Source organism: Pyrus communis, chromosome 13 (genome assembly GCF_041283825.1).
Source record: "Pyrus communis isolate YQ-2024b chromosome 13, ASM4128382v1, whole genome shotgun sequence".
NCBI classification, from domain to species: domain Eukaryota; kingdom Viridiplantae; phylum Streptophyta; class Magnoliopsida; order Rosales; family Rosaceae; genus Pyrus; species Pyrus communis.
The window spans coordinates 19,458,314-19,475,094 of record NC_142577.1 but is presented as its reverse complement, the minus strand read 5'-3'; the positions used below and the strand labels follow the sequence as shown (position 1 = coordinate 19,475,094).

Genomic DNA, 16,781 nt, shown 5'->3' with positions numbered 1-16,781 from the left:
AAAATAACCAATAAATTGTAACTAAAAGTAAGGTAAAATATATAGCATAATATCGACTCATCAATAGATGCCAGGAGATTGAGACAACTCTTGAGATTTCTTTTGATACACTGAATTTTGTTTCTAGTTGATTTATTTCGTTGTTTATATAGATTACCTGAGGACAGGTGTAAGGACGGTTGATCAACGAGTTTTTTTTTTAATTTTTTTAAATGCGTTGTATTTCATTCCCCGCCAAAAATTCAATATGTTCAGATGAAATTGTTTTTTGCGGAATCGGATCTCCTCCGGACCCAATAAAACTAAGCTTGCTGAGTAAGGGATCTGAGCCGTTAAAATTTGATCCAACAGCTACAAACAGCCCCCTTCTAAAAGTTATAATAATTGTAGCCGTTGGATCAAATTTCAATGACCCTGATCCCTTGCTCAGCAGGCTCAATATATTTGGGTTTGGAGGGGATCCGCTTCCCTTTTTGCCTCGTAATTTTGTTGTCGTAAATACTAAAGATGAGGTGGCATACGAAATTTAGGCTTGGACATTGTTTTAGTGTAAGAAATCATTCCTCCTTACCTGCAATTCATGAATTTGAAACATATGCGACAATAAGTATTAGTCTAGAAAAAACTTTATGCACACATAGCAAATTATCATTTGTTTACAAGAATGAACGACTTTTTACCTGTAAGAATCCAAATATCTTCTGTGTTAAAATACAAACTTGTAAATAAATTATTCTAATCAAAAAGTCGTTTCGACTAAACCAATACCTAAGAAAAGTTATTTTCCTGCACTTTTCCTCTTATTTTTTAAACTTTACATTGTGTTTGAGTGAGGAAATTTAAGATTACTAAAAAAAATTCCAAAATGACGGAAATAGAAATGACAAAATTTGTTTTTCTAGAATGAGTGAATTTTTTTGTTTGATTAACCTAAAAAAATAATTAAATTTTGAATGCGGAATTTAATGTGCATAGTCATTAATATGCAAATGAGAGATGGTAGTTAGAAAATGTGTTAATAGTGATGGTGGTGGCGGTGACATGGGTCACAGTGGTATGTGGCGGTGGTCACTCATGATTAAGTTTTTTTGTATATTTTAATTTTAAGCTAACTCTCATAGAAATTAGAAAAATGACACAGATTTATATAGAATTAGACTTGGAAATTAGAGGTCCTAAATTTCAAAAAAAAAAAATAAAATATTTCATGCAAAAGTTCTAAATTATTACATTAATGAATCTAAATAAGAAAACCGGTGCATGTGAATTTTAAATTCTGATTTTTGTTCGAATTCTAAGTTTATTAAATCAAAACAAACCACTTAGTAATACCATTTGATGGTATTCCTTCTCACTTGGAAGTGAGAGGTCTTAAGTTCAAATCTTGTGAACGGATAATTCAATACCAAATTAAGATACCAATTGTATGACTTAACCGAACTCTTTTTTTTCTTAGTATAAAATTATTGATGTACTATGAAGAAAAAAAAAAATCAAAACAAAATCGATGGACAGAAACAAACCGATTCGTGCTGACGAGAAAATGAGATGCCCATTCCGAAGACCAAAACGACGGTCTTTTTTTTTTTTTTTTTTTTTTTTTTTTTTTTTTTTTTTTTGTGGAAACTCCAAGACGACGTTGTTTCGCATTTCGGCCCATGAAAGATCCAGACGTGACTGCCAGCCCGAGTGAGTAGAACCATTCAGACCGTTATCTTAGGGCCCTCTCCTCTGATAGGTCGTTACAATCGCCACCTTCCTCCAATTGGGGAGTAACTTACCAACAAGGCGAAACGAATCGAGGCTGTCGACTCTGCTGCTCAGCACTCAGCAATGGCGTCCACACTTCTGAAGCGAACGAGCTTCTCCGCAATGAAATCAGTGGTCGGAGGCTTCCAAATCGGAGCTCAATCAAGAGCCTACGCAGCGGCTGCTGTCGGGACCGACTTAGTCTCCGCCGCACTCAATGTTTCCCTCCAGAAAGCTCGCACCTGGGACGATGGTGTCTCCTCCAACTTCGCCGCCACTCCTCTCAAAGACATTTTCAAGGTTTGATTTTTTCAGTTATTTATTTAATTATTCTGTTAGTTTTCTGGTTTCAGTAAAATTTCAAGATTTTGGAGGCTCAATATTTTGTGAAAATTGTGTTTCAGGGCAAGAAAGTCGTCATCTTTGGGCTCCCTGTAAGTTAATCTCTCTGTTTATATCATAAGTTTGATGTAATTAGATATATGTTAGTGAGAAATGCCAAATTTAGGGTCAGTAAAACACTGAAAAATTGAGTAAATTATGAATCAAAAGCACTGAACTTTTGAATCTTGTGAGTTTCTAGTAGAGGAATTTATGTGGGTATTTTGTTTTCGATATGTCAGGGTGCCTTCACCGGTGTTTGTTCTGCGCAACACGTGCCTAGTTACAAGAACCAAATTGATAAGTTTAAGGCCAAAGGGGTTGACTCTGTGATTTGTGTAGCTGTGAATGATCCATATGTTATGAATGGCTGGGCAAACAACCTCGAAGCCAAAGAAGCTGTAAGTTTTCTCTTTATATTGAGTACTGCCTTCTTGTATCTCGAAATAAGTAGGTTTTCAGGTTGCGCTGCTCTTAGTGACTTGAATTGAATCAAAAGTAGATAGATGGATGTCTGAATCATCAATCCTAAAATGAAATTCCAAATTGTAGCTAGTTGCATTCCTTGTCTAAGCGGCTAGCTTATAATAGTTCATGAGTCAGTCTCGAGGGGAGAACAATCGAGGTTTTTATAGTTGTGAATTTTTAATTTCTTTGTTTTCGCTTGTACATAGTACAAACCTCATTTGGCAATTCCTTCAAAGTTTAGCAACAGTGCTTTATTGATTCAATGTAAACTATCGCACCATCAGTTTACTTATTTGAAATTTGGCTAAATAGATTGAGTTCTATGGGGACTTCGATGGGAGCTTCCACAAAAGCTTGGAATTGGATAAAGATCTCAGTGGTGCTTTGCTTGGACACCGCTCTCAAAGGTAATAACCATCAGTTGTATTTGTTTTTGTGTTTTGAAATTGAGTGTTTTTGGTCTCTTGATGCAGATGGTCAGCTTATGTGGTTGACGGGAAGGTGAAAACTCTAAATGTGGAGGAAGTCCCATCAGACTTCAAGGTTTCTGGCGGGGATGTAATTTTGGGACAGATCTAGCTCTTAGCTTTTATGACAATTTACACACTGCTTGATCTATATGATGAGACATGTCATCCATCTGCATTCTTAATAATCGAGTTCTGTTGAGTTTAGTTTGTGAATAAGGTTATGAAGAAGCCCGAGTTTCGGCATGAGATATCTCAGCTAGTTTGAAGTTTTCGCATGTTATGGTTTTACGACTGGGGCATGTCCCGCCATTGGCTTTGTTTCCCAGTTCATATTTTACCCAAGAATCCGACCATATTTTGCAATCACATTCCCCTGTTTTTGTTTATGCATTCCTAATTTATCTGTCAGGTTTAGTTTGGTTGGTGTGTAGCTTCAAAGGGTTTCATAATCGATCATTGAACTCATTTTGTATGGTGGGAATTGCCACGATTTTGGGCGCTGCTCTGTTATGCGACATTCATGGTGCTACCGTAGAAAATACTTTATACAAAGATGGTTGGGGTGCAGATGCCTGCTTAACCGAACTCAAGCGGAAGAAACTTATTCAAGGTCACACCAGTAATCACTTTTGGTTTGAAATCATTAGTTTTTGATTAAGTAATTTTATTGGTAGCTTCCAGGACTAATGAAAACAAAAGACGCAGGACATGCACGTTATAAAATAAGTTCAAGCAGTTGCGACGACTGCTGTATATTAGGAATTCCCACCAGAATCCACTTAATATTAAGCAAAGGAAAGGAAAATGTGCAGGGCAGGAGAAATAACTCATCGACTGCGGTTTCTATGTTGCATAAATAGGCAACGAGCAGGACGCAAAACCAACCAGCGGTTTGGCTCTTCGCATAACGTCACTTGCTGGGGTGTCTAATGCTTGACAGGTAAAACACATGCCGTGCACTTTAGAGGTTAAACACAACCCGTTAGGAGTTGAGCCAAACCCAAACTCCGTATGGCATCAGTGTCCGCTCTGCAAGAAAAGCAGGTGTACGTTAGGTGTTGCTTCACGTGTAATACAAACGGAAATAAAGTTGGGCAAATGAAATGATAATGCACATTTGAAAAGGCTTCTGTGTATCAAAATGTTGTTCTTGGTTCTATATTTTGAAAAATGGTTTCAGATTTCAATATTATCTAGCAACAATCAATCAATAAAAAAAATGGTCCAAAATGTAAATTTATAGAACCTGTGCAGAAGAAACTTCAACTCGGTCTGCTGTAGCAGCTTTGACACGAGAGGGTGCAACTGAACTTTCATCACCAACTCTCCCATTATTATTACAAGAATGAACAATAACAGTCTCTAGCACACCTTTTCCCTTGAAGGATAAGTTTGAAGTCCCTCCTCCGCTAGGGCAAGAAACAGGAGTAGGGGCTGCAGGTTTCTTTGGAGTAAGGTCGAAGCGCTCAAACATTCTTGCAACACCAGCAATTCCTGCATTCATCTCACGTTGAACTCCTTTGCTCAGCTCCTTGACTGAGTTGTTACGAGCAAGTAGCTTTTCCTTAAAGCCCCGAGTGCTTCTTGAGATTGACTCTTTGTATCTTTCACAATTTTCAAATATGAGTATAAGAAAGGAGTCAACATCAACTTCAAAGTGAAGTACAGAAGTAGAATTTCTACCTGGCCGAGGCAGCAGACAACGTGGATTTGATAGAATCAGGCAAATTGACAGTCTCGGAGGGGCTTGGTCTGTGTGGACCATCAGGTGATGGCCGGCCATAAAGCACTCTGGAATGACCAAGAAATGGTAAGCCACCGGAAGATAAAAAGAAGATATGAATACTATAGACAACAAAGATGACAAAACAAGCTTAAATCATATTCCTGTGCCACGAGATAACACCTTCTATCCATCCACTTCATATTATATTGCAAACTACATTCCAGGTGACCAGCACAAGGCAGTAACTTTTTGCAAAATATTCATTTGCATCCATGAGTTGGAACATATATCCATTTCTTGTGTATGTACTAGAATAAAATAAAATTTAAAGTGCATCCACATTAGGGAATAACTTTTGGCCTTAGTTGCATACCTTGGTTTGTACGGGATATCACTATTGGCAGCAGTGCTGCAGATAAAAGACGGTGGAGATTGAATAACCGATGGCCCTTGAGAAGTTGGCGAATCTTCTGGAGAAATTGGGTATGTTTGCTGGAAACCAGGCACATTTTCATGATTGGAAAAAACAAAAACATGGGAAGGACCTAGTCCAGATGATCTCTGTCTTTCCCTTCTGCGAGCATAACGAGCTCTGCTAGAAGCAGCAGCAAGATGCTGCATGATGCGCTCATCCAAATCGGAGTCATCTGATAAAGATTCCTGAAAAGTTCAAGTTGGCTGTCAATGAAAGACCCGTTCTCAGCAAGAAAAATTAAGTATTACCAAATTTTTTATAAAAACTCACGTGCTCAACATCAAAGTCCTCAGATGAATCACAAGTTTGGGGTGCCATGGAAGATGTTTTTCTTGACCTTGAGTTCCTCTCATTTTGTATAGCAGCTAGAAGCCCTTGGCTATGCAAAAAATAAAATTTTCATTGAAACATAACAGAAAAAAACCAAGAAGTATCACATGCATGAGTTAGAGAAAGTTACATACCAAGCAGGATCCTTCAGGGAAAATAACTGCCAACAAATTGGGCATTCTTTACTTCTTTGTGACCTAAAAGAATGGCAAGATCAATAAGAAAAAACCAGTCTCAATTAAGAAACCGCAAATTACAAATTTTCATGGGTAGACCAAGGAGGATGGATAATAATTAAGACATTAACCTATATATAACATAAAGTGGGGTTACCATTCTAATATACAGTGAAGATGATATTCATGTTTGCAGCTGGTTATCTGAAGCAAGAAGAAATTCTAGGGTTAAACACTCAGATAAACGTCTAAATCTACGAGTGCAATACTCGCAGACAAAGAACATATACAAGATATCTAGCATCCATTCTGTGCTACAGTTATTTGGTACGACAACAAATACAATATAACTAGTTTTCGCGAAATAACTTTAGCATGATCATAATCATCACTGTGCATTCTCGCTCGTTCATCTCTATCAAATCCCAAACAATCCGAAAGATTGTGTTAATAAAGAATATACTTCACTGAATCATCATGCTTTATGATAACAATATACATCAAATCAAACACAATATTACAGATTGTTTTTCCATCAACCATGTTTCTCAGCAACCGAAAGAACCCCAAAAATTCAGATAAAATAAAACAAATTATCCTAATTGACTAACAGATCACAGTTTATTTCAGCTACCAAAAAGAATCACACAATCAGAAATCGCAAAAGCAAGCACTATAATCAGACTACCGAAAGCGATCTTAAATTCAAAATCCCAATCAGCATTACAAGACTGACCCAGTAAAGACTGTCAGTTGGGTAAGCACAAAACACTGAGTTCTACAAAAATACACAGGCTTTTCAGGTTTTCAAGGATCATACAGTTGCTGGGTCGTCGCAGTTGAAGGGCTCGAGGCAGATGCTGCAGGAGTCTTCGTTGGAGTCGTCGAGAAGATCCGGGGAGGACGAAGGCGGAGCTGAGACTGGTTTTGGGTTAAGAGAAGAAGAGGGAGCGAAAGACGCCATTTTTGAGCAATGCGGAGGGGGAGAGAGAGGTGCAGAGGGAGAGAGAGGTTTATGGAGGAAGTGGGGGTGAATGGTGTGGGAGGAAGAAGAGAGGGAACCCTAGAAAAGTTTTTTTGGGTGGGGAGGGGGGGAATGAAAGAGTAAAGGGTCAAAGTAAGGAATTTTAGGGAGGAGAGAGAGATAAAGAGGATCATGAAACGCAGCAGCAAAGCTAAACACCGATTCACACGCTTTGGTTTGATGGAATCAAATGCTTGATTGATGAGAAAAATACAAGGAAATTTAAAAAAAACTTTCGGTATTGTTTATTTTAACGAAAAATCATATTTTTACACTAAAAAGTTTATCTTGGTATTATTCACTTTATCCTTTATTTTATCTTTATAGTTAAACTCAACGTTTTCAAGTCATTTTCATTAGTTTTTCTAAAAATATAACCAGTCTCAATATTGTCTAGTTTTTACATTTTTTTCTTTTTCATTTGGTCATTTGGTTTTGGTTTATTGTTGGCAATGGCAAAGTCAAGTCAAGTTTTCTAGCAACCCACTACCTTCGCAATTTTCTTACCAAAAAACTAAGCAAGTCTCATTGTCTAGTGAAAATAGCTAAAAACGCGTTCTTCCAATTAAAAGTGATGTTCAGCAGAATTATTTAAAAGTGCTTAAAAAGTGGTTCTTACAACAAAGTGATATTCGGCATAATAATTTGAAAGTGTTTACAGCTCATATTTCTAATAAGTGTTTATAAGTAAAATTAACTTGACCAAAAGTAGTGTGGCGGAGGAAATGACAATTTCACACTTCAACTTTCTTATATAGGTAATTACTAGTGAAAATGAGAAGAAAAAACTAACATTTGATGGGGGAAAAAAACCCTCCACTATCCTAACTTTGGTTTTTCTTTTTAAGATGATCCATTAATTAGTGTAGTATTGATCTTGATTCTTCAACGACATAATAGTTTTAAGTGATAAAAAATGAGATTTTCCCAAATAAAAAGGACTTTGGAAGAAATATTGTGTGAGATCATGATATTCTAGGGCTGGAGTCAGGCTAATCGGAATACAACTATTTTAGAAGTCCGATCATTGACTCAACAGCTTCTATCACAGTGTTGCACATATGGATCAACGATGCGGCCATCATTTTGTTGCAAAGTAGTGGACGAAGTCCATCAATTTCGTTGAGATTGACCATGTTTGTTTGATAAGGTATGGAAACCTGATCCGGTATGGAATCATTTAATTTCCCTATATTCTTGAAATTCCTACAATCTAAAGATTGGCGTGCGCCGCAAGTAATCATAGTCCTAAAAGGATGCACTATCTACTCTAGACATCTCGGGGATTCTCATAGTTTAATACGGATTATCCTAAAAAAACTCTTTCTTGACTGGTATAAATACACTCTTTTAGAGTTCATCTCTAGTAACTTAATTATCTGATCCTTATTATTTTGTCTAGTCCCTGAATCTCAAATATTACTTACTACTTAATTGTCGGAGAACCTTTAACCGTCACCTCACTGGTCCTTAAGTTGTTTGTTGTTTTACAAGTAAGCGAGTTTGTGTATCTCCACCTTCTAAAAGGTGCGTGAAAACGATTACAACATATAGTAAAGTGTAAGGGAATAGGCCAATGATGTTAGATTTGATTAAAGCTTAATGAGGGATGACTCGTCGTTGGATTGACCTTCCAACAACTCCAACCCCCCGGATCTCTTCTATCAAGTCCATCAGATCAAGTGATCCGAACTTTTGAAATTTGATCCAACGGTTAAAAATAAGAGCTTCATTTAAAAGTTATAATAATTTTAGATGTTGAATCAAATTTTAAGGATTGGGATCACTTGATTCGGTAGTCTTGGTGGAAGAGATCCGGAGAGGATCTCTTTCGCTCCAACCATACTCCTTCAAGCTGACGTGTCTCTCCCTGACAATTTCGTTTCTCACTCCTATTACAAAATTAAAAGAAAACGGACACGAATACTATTCCTACTTAATATACGTTATCTTCCCTCTACAATCACAGCAACCACCACCCCCCCCCCCCGGCGCGGGGCCCGGGGGACCGAGTCAGCGACTCCTCTCATGTGGCTCAATGTTTCTCAGCTCCTCCATCTTCCACTCTCACTCCCAACTCGGAATCCCCGCCATGCCCATTTTCACTTTCACTCACTAAGCCTTAACCCTAGGCTTTTCTCCTTCAATGGCATCGTATCCAGTTGTCGTCCATTACAGGCCATTCTCAACACTCCCCTTGTCGCCACCGACGCCGAATCCGAACATGAACCCCTCACTGTACGCTAAATCTGCCAATCCCACGTGCCTGACCACGTGCTTTACGTAATGGAAGAACTGGGGTTCGTCACGCCGATGCCCATATAGCGGCAGGCTCTGTCGACTATATTTTCTGGCTGCGACTGCATACTCCACGCGCAGGTCAAAATTCGTAAACCCTTTGGTGCCGTAGGTGTGTTTTGTAGCCAAAGTTTGAATCTTGTTGTGTGATTTATGGTAATTAGACAAGTTCTGGGAAGACGCTGACGTACCTGCTTTTGATATTTTCCGTTGTGAACGCTCGGAGATTGGTTGTTCAAGCTCTCATTGTGGTCCCCACTAGGGAACTTGGGATGCAAGTTCGATTCTCTTGCACTGATTAAAAATGGCTGCATTGCATTTGCACTTTGTATGGTGTAAATTATGCTTATTTTGCGTAAGTGAGTTCAAGATGATGAATTTATGCGTATTTGATGTGCAAGGTTACGAAGGTTGCTCGGATTGGCCGCGAAGCCTAAGGAAGGTGAATTCGAGCAGAAATTGTGTACTGTTATGGCGCTTTTAGATGGAGGAATGTTGACCAGGCACAAGAGTTGGTTAAAAGTGCTGCAATTTAGTTTATATTGTTCATTTTGTTTTACATGTGTTCTATGATTTAGATTTCTGTAGTTGTATGATGTTACACAGAGATATTGTATTTGAATGATGTGGTTTAATCGGTGCATCAATGCTGTTTCAGGCGGAACCCCCTACTATTGTGGTGGCAACTATTGGGAGTTTGTCCAAATGCTTGAGAAGCAGATGATTAAGCTTGAATCGATGCTAGTGCTGGTAATTGATGAGGTAATTTGGAATGCAATTTGGTGTTAAATTGCTCATTAGCTAGTTTTGTGTGGCAGATGAAACTTTTATGAGTAGAGTGAGATATTGTCCAAAAGGTTAATCAAGTTTGTCTGAGAATAATGAACTAACGTCGTATATTCACTGTTTGGTTAGGTTGATTTCACGTTCAGTTCCAACCAAGTTGCTTCTCTTCGAAAACTTTTGACATCCTACTCTTCAATCAATACTCGACAGACTGTTTTTGCTAGGGCTTCTATCCCTCAGCACAGACGATTTTACATGACTGTATACAGCAGAAATGAACCAAGGTTTGCTGATGTAGTTCTAGTTCCATGTCACCTTTATACGGGTTTCATACAATGCTCCCTAATTTCATGTGTCATAATAGTATGTTTGTGTTTTACAGAATGATGCAATTCATGTCCATGTTAATCCAGTTCAGCCTATGCCATCATGTTTTTACAGCATACATTTGTTGTACGAAAATTCTTAATTATGCAACCGACTTCATCCTTCTCTCTGGTTTACCTATCATTGAATCATGTATTCATGTTATACATCTGCTTTTTCGGTACTTTTTTCAACAATTGTCTTCAGTCACATTACATAAGAGATGTCTTTGCTCATAATGATCTGATTTCGAATATGCTAATTCTGTTAATACTCAGCAGATATGCCGTAAAAACAGAAGGAACGAAACCTTGCTGTCCTTTACAGTCTGATGCACCAACAACAACAACAAAAACAGCAAAGCTTTTTTTTCCACTAAGTGGGGTTGGCTATATGAATCCTAGAACGCTATTGCGCTCGGTTCTGTGTCATATCCTCCGTTAGATCTAAGTACTCTTAAGTCTTTTCTTAGAGTCTCTTCCAAAGTTTTCCTAGGTCTTCCTCTACCCCTTTGGCCCTGAATCTTTGTCCCGTAGTCGCATCTTCTAACCGGAGCGTCAGTAGGCCTTCTTTTCATATGTCCATGATGAAATTGAGGTTTCACCATAAAACCAATTGGCAATATGGAGAGTAGCCCAATACCATATAAGCACATAGCAAACATTGTCCCTCACCAATGTGGAACAACTCTCAACAGTCCAAACCATTGTAACCAATTTTCTCTCATATTTCCTTCAGTTTCGGCTACTCCTACAGTCTAAGGCACCGCAGTCTGCAATTATTTTTGTTGGCGAACAGGCTTTCATCACATATCCCTCTTTGTGATTTTGTTTTCATGCTGAAGTAATCATATGGTATTGTCCTGCAGCTGGGCATAACTCTGATTTGAACTTAAGTATTACTCATAATTTTACTAATGGTTTACCCAGAAGGTAAACCTCTAATAAAGATGCCACACGAGTGCTAGATATCTAAAATTTTAAAGCTTATAATTTGTAATTGTTGATTTAATTATAAGTTTATATTTTGAATGATGTAGGTGGGCTATCCATTCTATTAAAATCATCTCTAACCGAGCCAGCCAAAGGGTCATACTGTCTGGGCCAAAAAATTTAGGATCCACCAGGCCATAAATCAACCAAATGGCTAACGGGCTGGAATAAGAAAGTCAGCAAGCCAGCCCAATTTTTGAAAGCCCAAATGTGTCTAATGGTAAGGTCATCTCCAACCGAAAGGGCTATGTTTAGCCTCTATCTAGATTATAACTCTACAAGAAATTATTTTTTAATGAAGTGCCATGCCATATTTATATATCATCTCCAATTGAAGGGGGTTATTTTTTAGCCCTCGCAATAATTTATTATTTTAAGTTTGTTTTTTAATTTTTGGTTAATTAAATTAAACTACCATATTAAAATAAGGTTTCCGGACATATTTTGAATGCCACTTGTCACTAAATGAATAAGCATGCGAATTTCTTGTCTTTATATAATCTAAATAACTTTTCAGATAGGATTTTGAGCAACACGTGTCGCTAAAGTGAGTAACTCTTCATATTTCTTATCTTTATGTAATCTTAATAATTTTTTGGATAGGATTTCTAATGTCACGTGTCGAGAAGTCATTGGTTATGCAAATTTTAGATAGGATTCTTATCTACGTGACACTGCTTATCTTTAATTTCCAATGTTAATAAATTGACTAGATATTAGGGTAGAATTCATACACATTCATCTTTGTCCTCTCCAATATCTCTTGTCATTGTCTAAAATTTGTTATTTCAATTCAAGTTTGCAATGAATTCTAACTTTGGGTCCTCTTCGTATTCCAACTGGGTCCTCATCCAATTTCGAATTGGAAGATAAATAGGCGGAGCGGAGACGAAAAGATGAAGAGTCCGATGAAGAAGACGAAGCATGGCGCAATACAACATTTATGGCAGCAATAACTGGGGCCATGGCGTGTGAGGAAATTCAGGAACAATCTCAATGGGGTGCTTTGTTGTTGGTTGCTCTTCCAAAACACGAAAAGAGAGATCACGCATGAGACTCTGATGAATAACTATTTCAACTCAAACACGGTGTACCCATAAGAGGATATCAAACGTCGCTTTCGGATGAGATGTCATATCTTCGAGTGTTTGCTTTATGATGTCCAACATGTCATCTATACTTTCGGCAGAAGATTGATAGAGCATACCGTTCTGGTTTCTCACCTCACCAAAAGGTTACTGTTGCACTCCGAATGCTGGCCTATGCCTCCCCAGCTGATGCGAGGGATGATACATATGGTACGTCTGAGTCTACAAGTCTTGATAATCTTGCTCAATTTTGTCATGCAATTATTCAGATTTACAAAGAGAAGTGTCTTACTTTAATGTGGCTTCTCGACGGTTGCCTCATTTGACACATGAATCTGACATGCTTTCTTTGGAGTCCTAAGATCCCAAAATGACATTACAGTACTCAGGCGTTCACCTCTCTTTAATAACCTGACAAAGGGTAAATCACATCAAAGGGCATCAGTACAATATGTGATATTACCTAGCAAATGACATCTACCCAAAGTGGGTGACACTTGTCCAAGCAATTGCAAACCCTGTGGATGACACCGAAAAATGGTTTACCTTACAACAAGGGGCATACCGGAAAGATGTTGAGAGATCTTTCGATATTCTACAAGCACGGTTGAAAATCATTAAGGAATCGACAAAAGGGTGGAGTCAAGATAAATTGAACTTCATCATGATGTCGCGTATTATATTACACAACATGATTGTGGAGGATGAGTGAGATGACTATATTGATGAAGAATCTGATAACGACCAAGATGATCCAAATAGGACAAGGATGGCTCATGCAAGAATATATGATGGGCCTAATTTGCCTTTGTATGCAAGAACTGCTAACATATTTTTAAATGAATACATAAGGCATCATAGGATCATACGTTCGCGTATCATAAACAAGTACTTACAACAGGATCTTGCTGCACATCTTTGGGCAAAAAGAACAATGGAGTAGGCGTAATAAACCAAATGTTGTTTAAGTTTCAATAACTCCCCAAGTAGTACTTAACTATTAAAGACTACAATTGAAACTTAAATATTGTTTAAGTTTAATGCAAGCATTTCCTTACATTAAATAAAAGTCAATTCATCCACTAGCTTTTCTAGGTAAATGCTCCCAAAGTAAAAAAGCGAGCGTACTCTTGCTTTTCTTTTATAGCACTCCACATGGTCTACATCTTTCAATATAGCCCACCGAAATGTGATCTCTCCACATGCTTTTCTTTTATAGCACTCTACATGGTCTACATCTTCAAACAACATGCTTGTTGATGTGAAAGGAAAACATTTTGTGAAAGTTTTTCATTACTTGTTAAAATGCTGATAGAAATTACTAACACAAAAAAATCTTGTACTTTGTTTCATGTTGTTTAATTTTCAATGTAAAGACTACAACAACTTAAATTTAAATACTACAACAAATGGTTATAATAATGATCTTCATCCGCCATTGTAGGAGTATAGTCGAATGTTGTAAACAACTCCTGCCGGGCCATAATTTTTTTTTTTCCTATCAAAATATGCCTTACTCATTGGAGTATAATTCATACAGTCCATTTCCATGTTCTTATCATCCATCTCTTCTTGTATTTGCCAAAGGCGTTTTGCTCCACCATTAATCGCATTGAGGAGACCATTTCCTCTAGAAAGGCTAACTCTTCCTTTTCCTTGCCATTTTCCTTCAATTTTCTAGCCTTGTTTCATCTCATAGCCTTAGGTATGGAAGATTGACCTGGAGACAGATTTTCTAGCCTTGTTTCTTCAATGATAGGAGATACTTATTCGTCCCCAACTGTATTTGATGAAACATTTCCGAACACTGGCGCATGACCAAATCTTTCTTGAGGTGGATTTTGAAATAACACCTACTTTTTACAAATTTTCCGACAACCTTGATGAGTAAAGGGTTCTTTCATGTCATTCATATACAATTACTCAGCTTGGCATTCTTAGAAAATATAATTATAAAAATTAATTTATGAAATTAAATATTTAAAAGAACTTGTGACAACACTTACTTCGTCGTATAGATTGGCTCTGCTTTAATGTCTCATTTCGGCCGTTATCACGTCTTGATGCCTTTTATTCAACCTTGAACGAAGATGTTTTTTCCATCTTGAAGAACAACTATCATGGTTTCTGGGGTTCAGTGGAGTGGTGCCTTCGTAGAACTCATAATACTTTTTGGACGTACGAGTCCAAATACCTTCACTTGTTTGAGAAATATCATTGACACTATCTTCCGAAATCTATCTATAAGCCTTGCAAAGAGCTTCCATCTTTTTTTTTTCGGATCCAAGCCTTTCTTTTGGTTGAAGATGTGGTCATTTGAAAATTCTTGAAAAAATTAAAGGAAAGATTATTGGAGAGGTAAGAGAATAGAATGTGAAGAATTGAAATAAAATGAGGTAAGATAGTATGGAGCGGTGAAAAGGATGAGAGAAATGGTGTAGAAATGGCTTAGGTATTTATAGGAAAAAGAATTAGAATTTTAATTTTTTTTTTTATAAATTTCGTCTAAAAAATTCAAATTCCAACAGCTACATAACGTCAGCTAGTCGTTTCTAGCTGGCGTTAAGATGCCATCATGTTAGGCCATCTCCAATTGAGTTGGCCAAAGGGTCATAGGCCAAAATATAATCCGTTTTGATACAAAACCCATCTCCATAGAAGGCTGGGCCAAAAATTTTTGGAACCCACTAGGCCATAAATCAGCCGAAAATGGTTAGTGGGCTGGCCAAAGAAAGCCAGCCCGATTTCTGAAGGGCCAAATGTGTCCAACGGTAACATAACGTCATCCTAACGCCAAGTGGCAATAGCTAGCTGACGTCATGTAGCCATTAGAATTTGAAATTTTTTTTAGACATTTTTTTAGACAAAATTAAAAATATATATATATATATATATTTAAAAAAAATATATATTTTTTTTCTATAAATACCTAAGCCATTTCTACACAATTTCTCACATCATTTTCACCATTTCATACTAGCTTACCTTATTTTATTTCAATTATTCACATCATATTCTTTCACCTCTTATAATAATCTTTCCTTTAAGAGTAAACTGCTGATTTGCCCGTGAAATATCACTTAACTTTCGATTTCCCTCTTGAACTTTTTAATTTGAAAATTAAGGACTTAAACTAATTTTTTTGGCTGATTTCCCCCTTACCGTTAGTTTTTCATATATTTCATCTAAATTAATGTTAACTCTTATCACGTGCACACCACATGACTTTCCCTTGAGGACCAAAGCGTCACTTCACTAGCCCTTCAGACACAAAAACTATAAAATCACACATATTTGCATATGTTTACATTTTTGAAATTTAAGGTTTTCAATTATTTTAAAGAATGAAGCGTCTGAACTACCCTTACATGTTGTGCACCATTTAACAGAAATTTGGATGGAATGAATGAAAAATTAACAGTCCGTAATTTTTGTAATTACATTTTCTAGGGACGCCAAGCGGAGCAATTGTAAATGGATGACATGAAAAAACCCTTTACTCATCAAGGTTGTTAGGAAATTTGTGAAGGGTGGGTATTATTTCAAGATCCACCTCAAGAAAGATTTGGACCTATGCCGGTGTTCGGAAATGTGTCCTCAAATACAGTTGGGGATGAAGAAGTTTCTCCTATCATTGAAAAAAACCAAAGCTAGAAAATCCGTATCCAAGTCAATCTTCCATACCTAAGGCTATGGGACGAAACAAGGCTAAAAAATTGAAAAAAAAGTTCAAGGAAAATGAGGAGTTAACTTTTCGAGAGGAAGTGGCCTCCTCATTGTGATTAATAACGGAGCAAAATGCCATTACCGGAAGAAATGAAGGGTAGACACGAAGAACGGGCAAAACAAATATAAGAAGAAATAGACGATAGGAACATGGAAATGGATAGTATGAATTATACTCCAATGAATAAGGCATATTTTGATAGGAAAAAGAGGAAAATTATGGCCCGACGGGAGTTGTTTACAACATCCGACTATACTCCTACAGTGGTGGATGAAGATCATTATTATAATTAGTTGTTGTAGTCTTTAATATTCAAGTTGTAGTCTTTAAATTTAAGTTGTAGTTTTAATAGTTAAATTGCTCTCTTTAATATTTAAGTTGTTATAGTCTTTAAATTGAAACTTAAACAAGTAATGAAATTTAAACAAAATGAAACAAAATACAATATTTTTCTGTATTAATAATTTCTATCACCATTTTAACAAGTAGAGGAAAACTTTCACAAAATGTTTTCCTTTCACATCAACAAGCATGTTGTTTGGAGATGCAGACCATGCAGAGTGCTACAAAAGAAAAGCAAGAGTAGGCTCACTTTTTTTACTTTGGAAACATTTATCTAAAGAAGCTAGTGGATGAAATGTGATGTCTTGCCTTTTATTTAATGCAAGAAAATGCTTGCATTAAATTTAAACAACATTAAGTTTCAGTTGTAGTCTTTAATATTT

General features: G+C 37.0%; 2 protein-coding genes across 4 annotated transcripts; one reads left to right on the top strand and one right to left on the bottom strand.

Moving 5' to 3' along the window:
- The first annotated feature begins 1,707 nt into the window (after positions 1-1,707).
- On the top strand, positions 1,708-3,454 carry LOC137737288 (peroxiredoxin-2F, mitochondrial). Its single transcript, XM_068476730.2, has 5 exons — positions 1,708-2,049; positions 2,154-2,183; positions 2,373-2,531; positions 2,911-3,005; positions 3,072-3,454. Exons 1-5 carry the CDS (start codon positions 1,834-1,836, stop codon positions 3,175-3,177), a joined length of 606 nt encoding a protein of 201 aa, XP_068332831.2. The 5' UTR covers positions 1,708-1,833; the 3' UTR covers positions 3,178-3,454.
- Positions 3,455-3,695: 241 nt separating this feature from the next.
- LOC137737287 (E3 ubiquitin-protein ligase RHF1A) lies at positions 3,696-6,978 on the bottom strand. 3 transcript variants are annotated; one of them, XM_068476729.2, is made up of 8 exons: positions 6,596-6,978; positions 5,933-5,979; positions 5,734-5,796; positions 5,540-5,648; positions 5,168-5,454; positions 4,752-4,859; positions 4,315-4,672; positions 3,696-4,097 (listed from the first exon to the last, which is right to left on the bottom strand). In XM_068476729.2, the coding sequence occupies exons 1-8, from the start codon at positions 6,737-6,739 to the stop codon at positions 4,086-4,088; spliced, it is 1,128 nt and encodes a 375-aa protein (XP_068332830.2). In that variant the 5' UTR covers positions 6,740-6,978; the 3' UTR covers positions 3,696-4,085. The 3 variants fall into 3 exon arrangements, with proteins under 3 accessions (XP_068332830.2, XP_088539292.1, XP_088539293.1); XM_088683166.1 differs by lacking the exon at positions 5,933-5,979 and having other exon boundaries at positions 6,596-6,975; XM_088683167.1 differs by lacking the exon at positions 5,933-5,979 and having other exon boundaries at positions 3,903-4,097; positions 4,440-4,672; positions 6,596-6,956.
- Positions 6,979-16,781: the final 9,803 nt, after the last annotated feature.

Excerpts from the sequence above, each read along its gene's own strand:
- LOC137737288 (XM_068476730.2), top strand. The coding sequence starts at position 1,834 with ATGGCGTCCACACTTCTGAAGCGAACGAGCTTCTCCGCAATGAAATCA. Across the intron at positions 2,184-2,372 it reads TCGTCATCTTTGGGCTCCCT|GGTGCCTTCACCGGTGTTTG; the intron begins GTAAGTTAATCT and ends TCGATATGTCAG. Across the intron at positions 3,006-3,071 it reads CTTGGACACCGCTCTCAAAG|ATGGTCAGCTTATGTGGTTG; the intron begins GTAATAACCATC and ends CTCTTGATGCAG.
- LOC137737287 (XM_088683166.1), bottom strand. The coding sequence starts at position 6,933 with ATGATCCTCTTTATCTCTCTCTCCTCCCTAAAATTCCTTACTTTGACC. Across the intron at positions 5,649-5,733 it reads TCCCTGAAGGATCCTGCTTG|CCAAGGGCTTCTAGCTGCTA; the intron begins GTATGTAACTTT and ends TTTTTTGCATAG. Across the intron at positions 5,455-5,539 it reads AGGACTTTGATGTTGAGCAC|GAATCTTTATCAGATGACTC; the intron begins GTGAGTTTTTAT and ends TGAACTTTTCAG.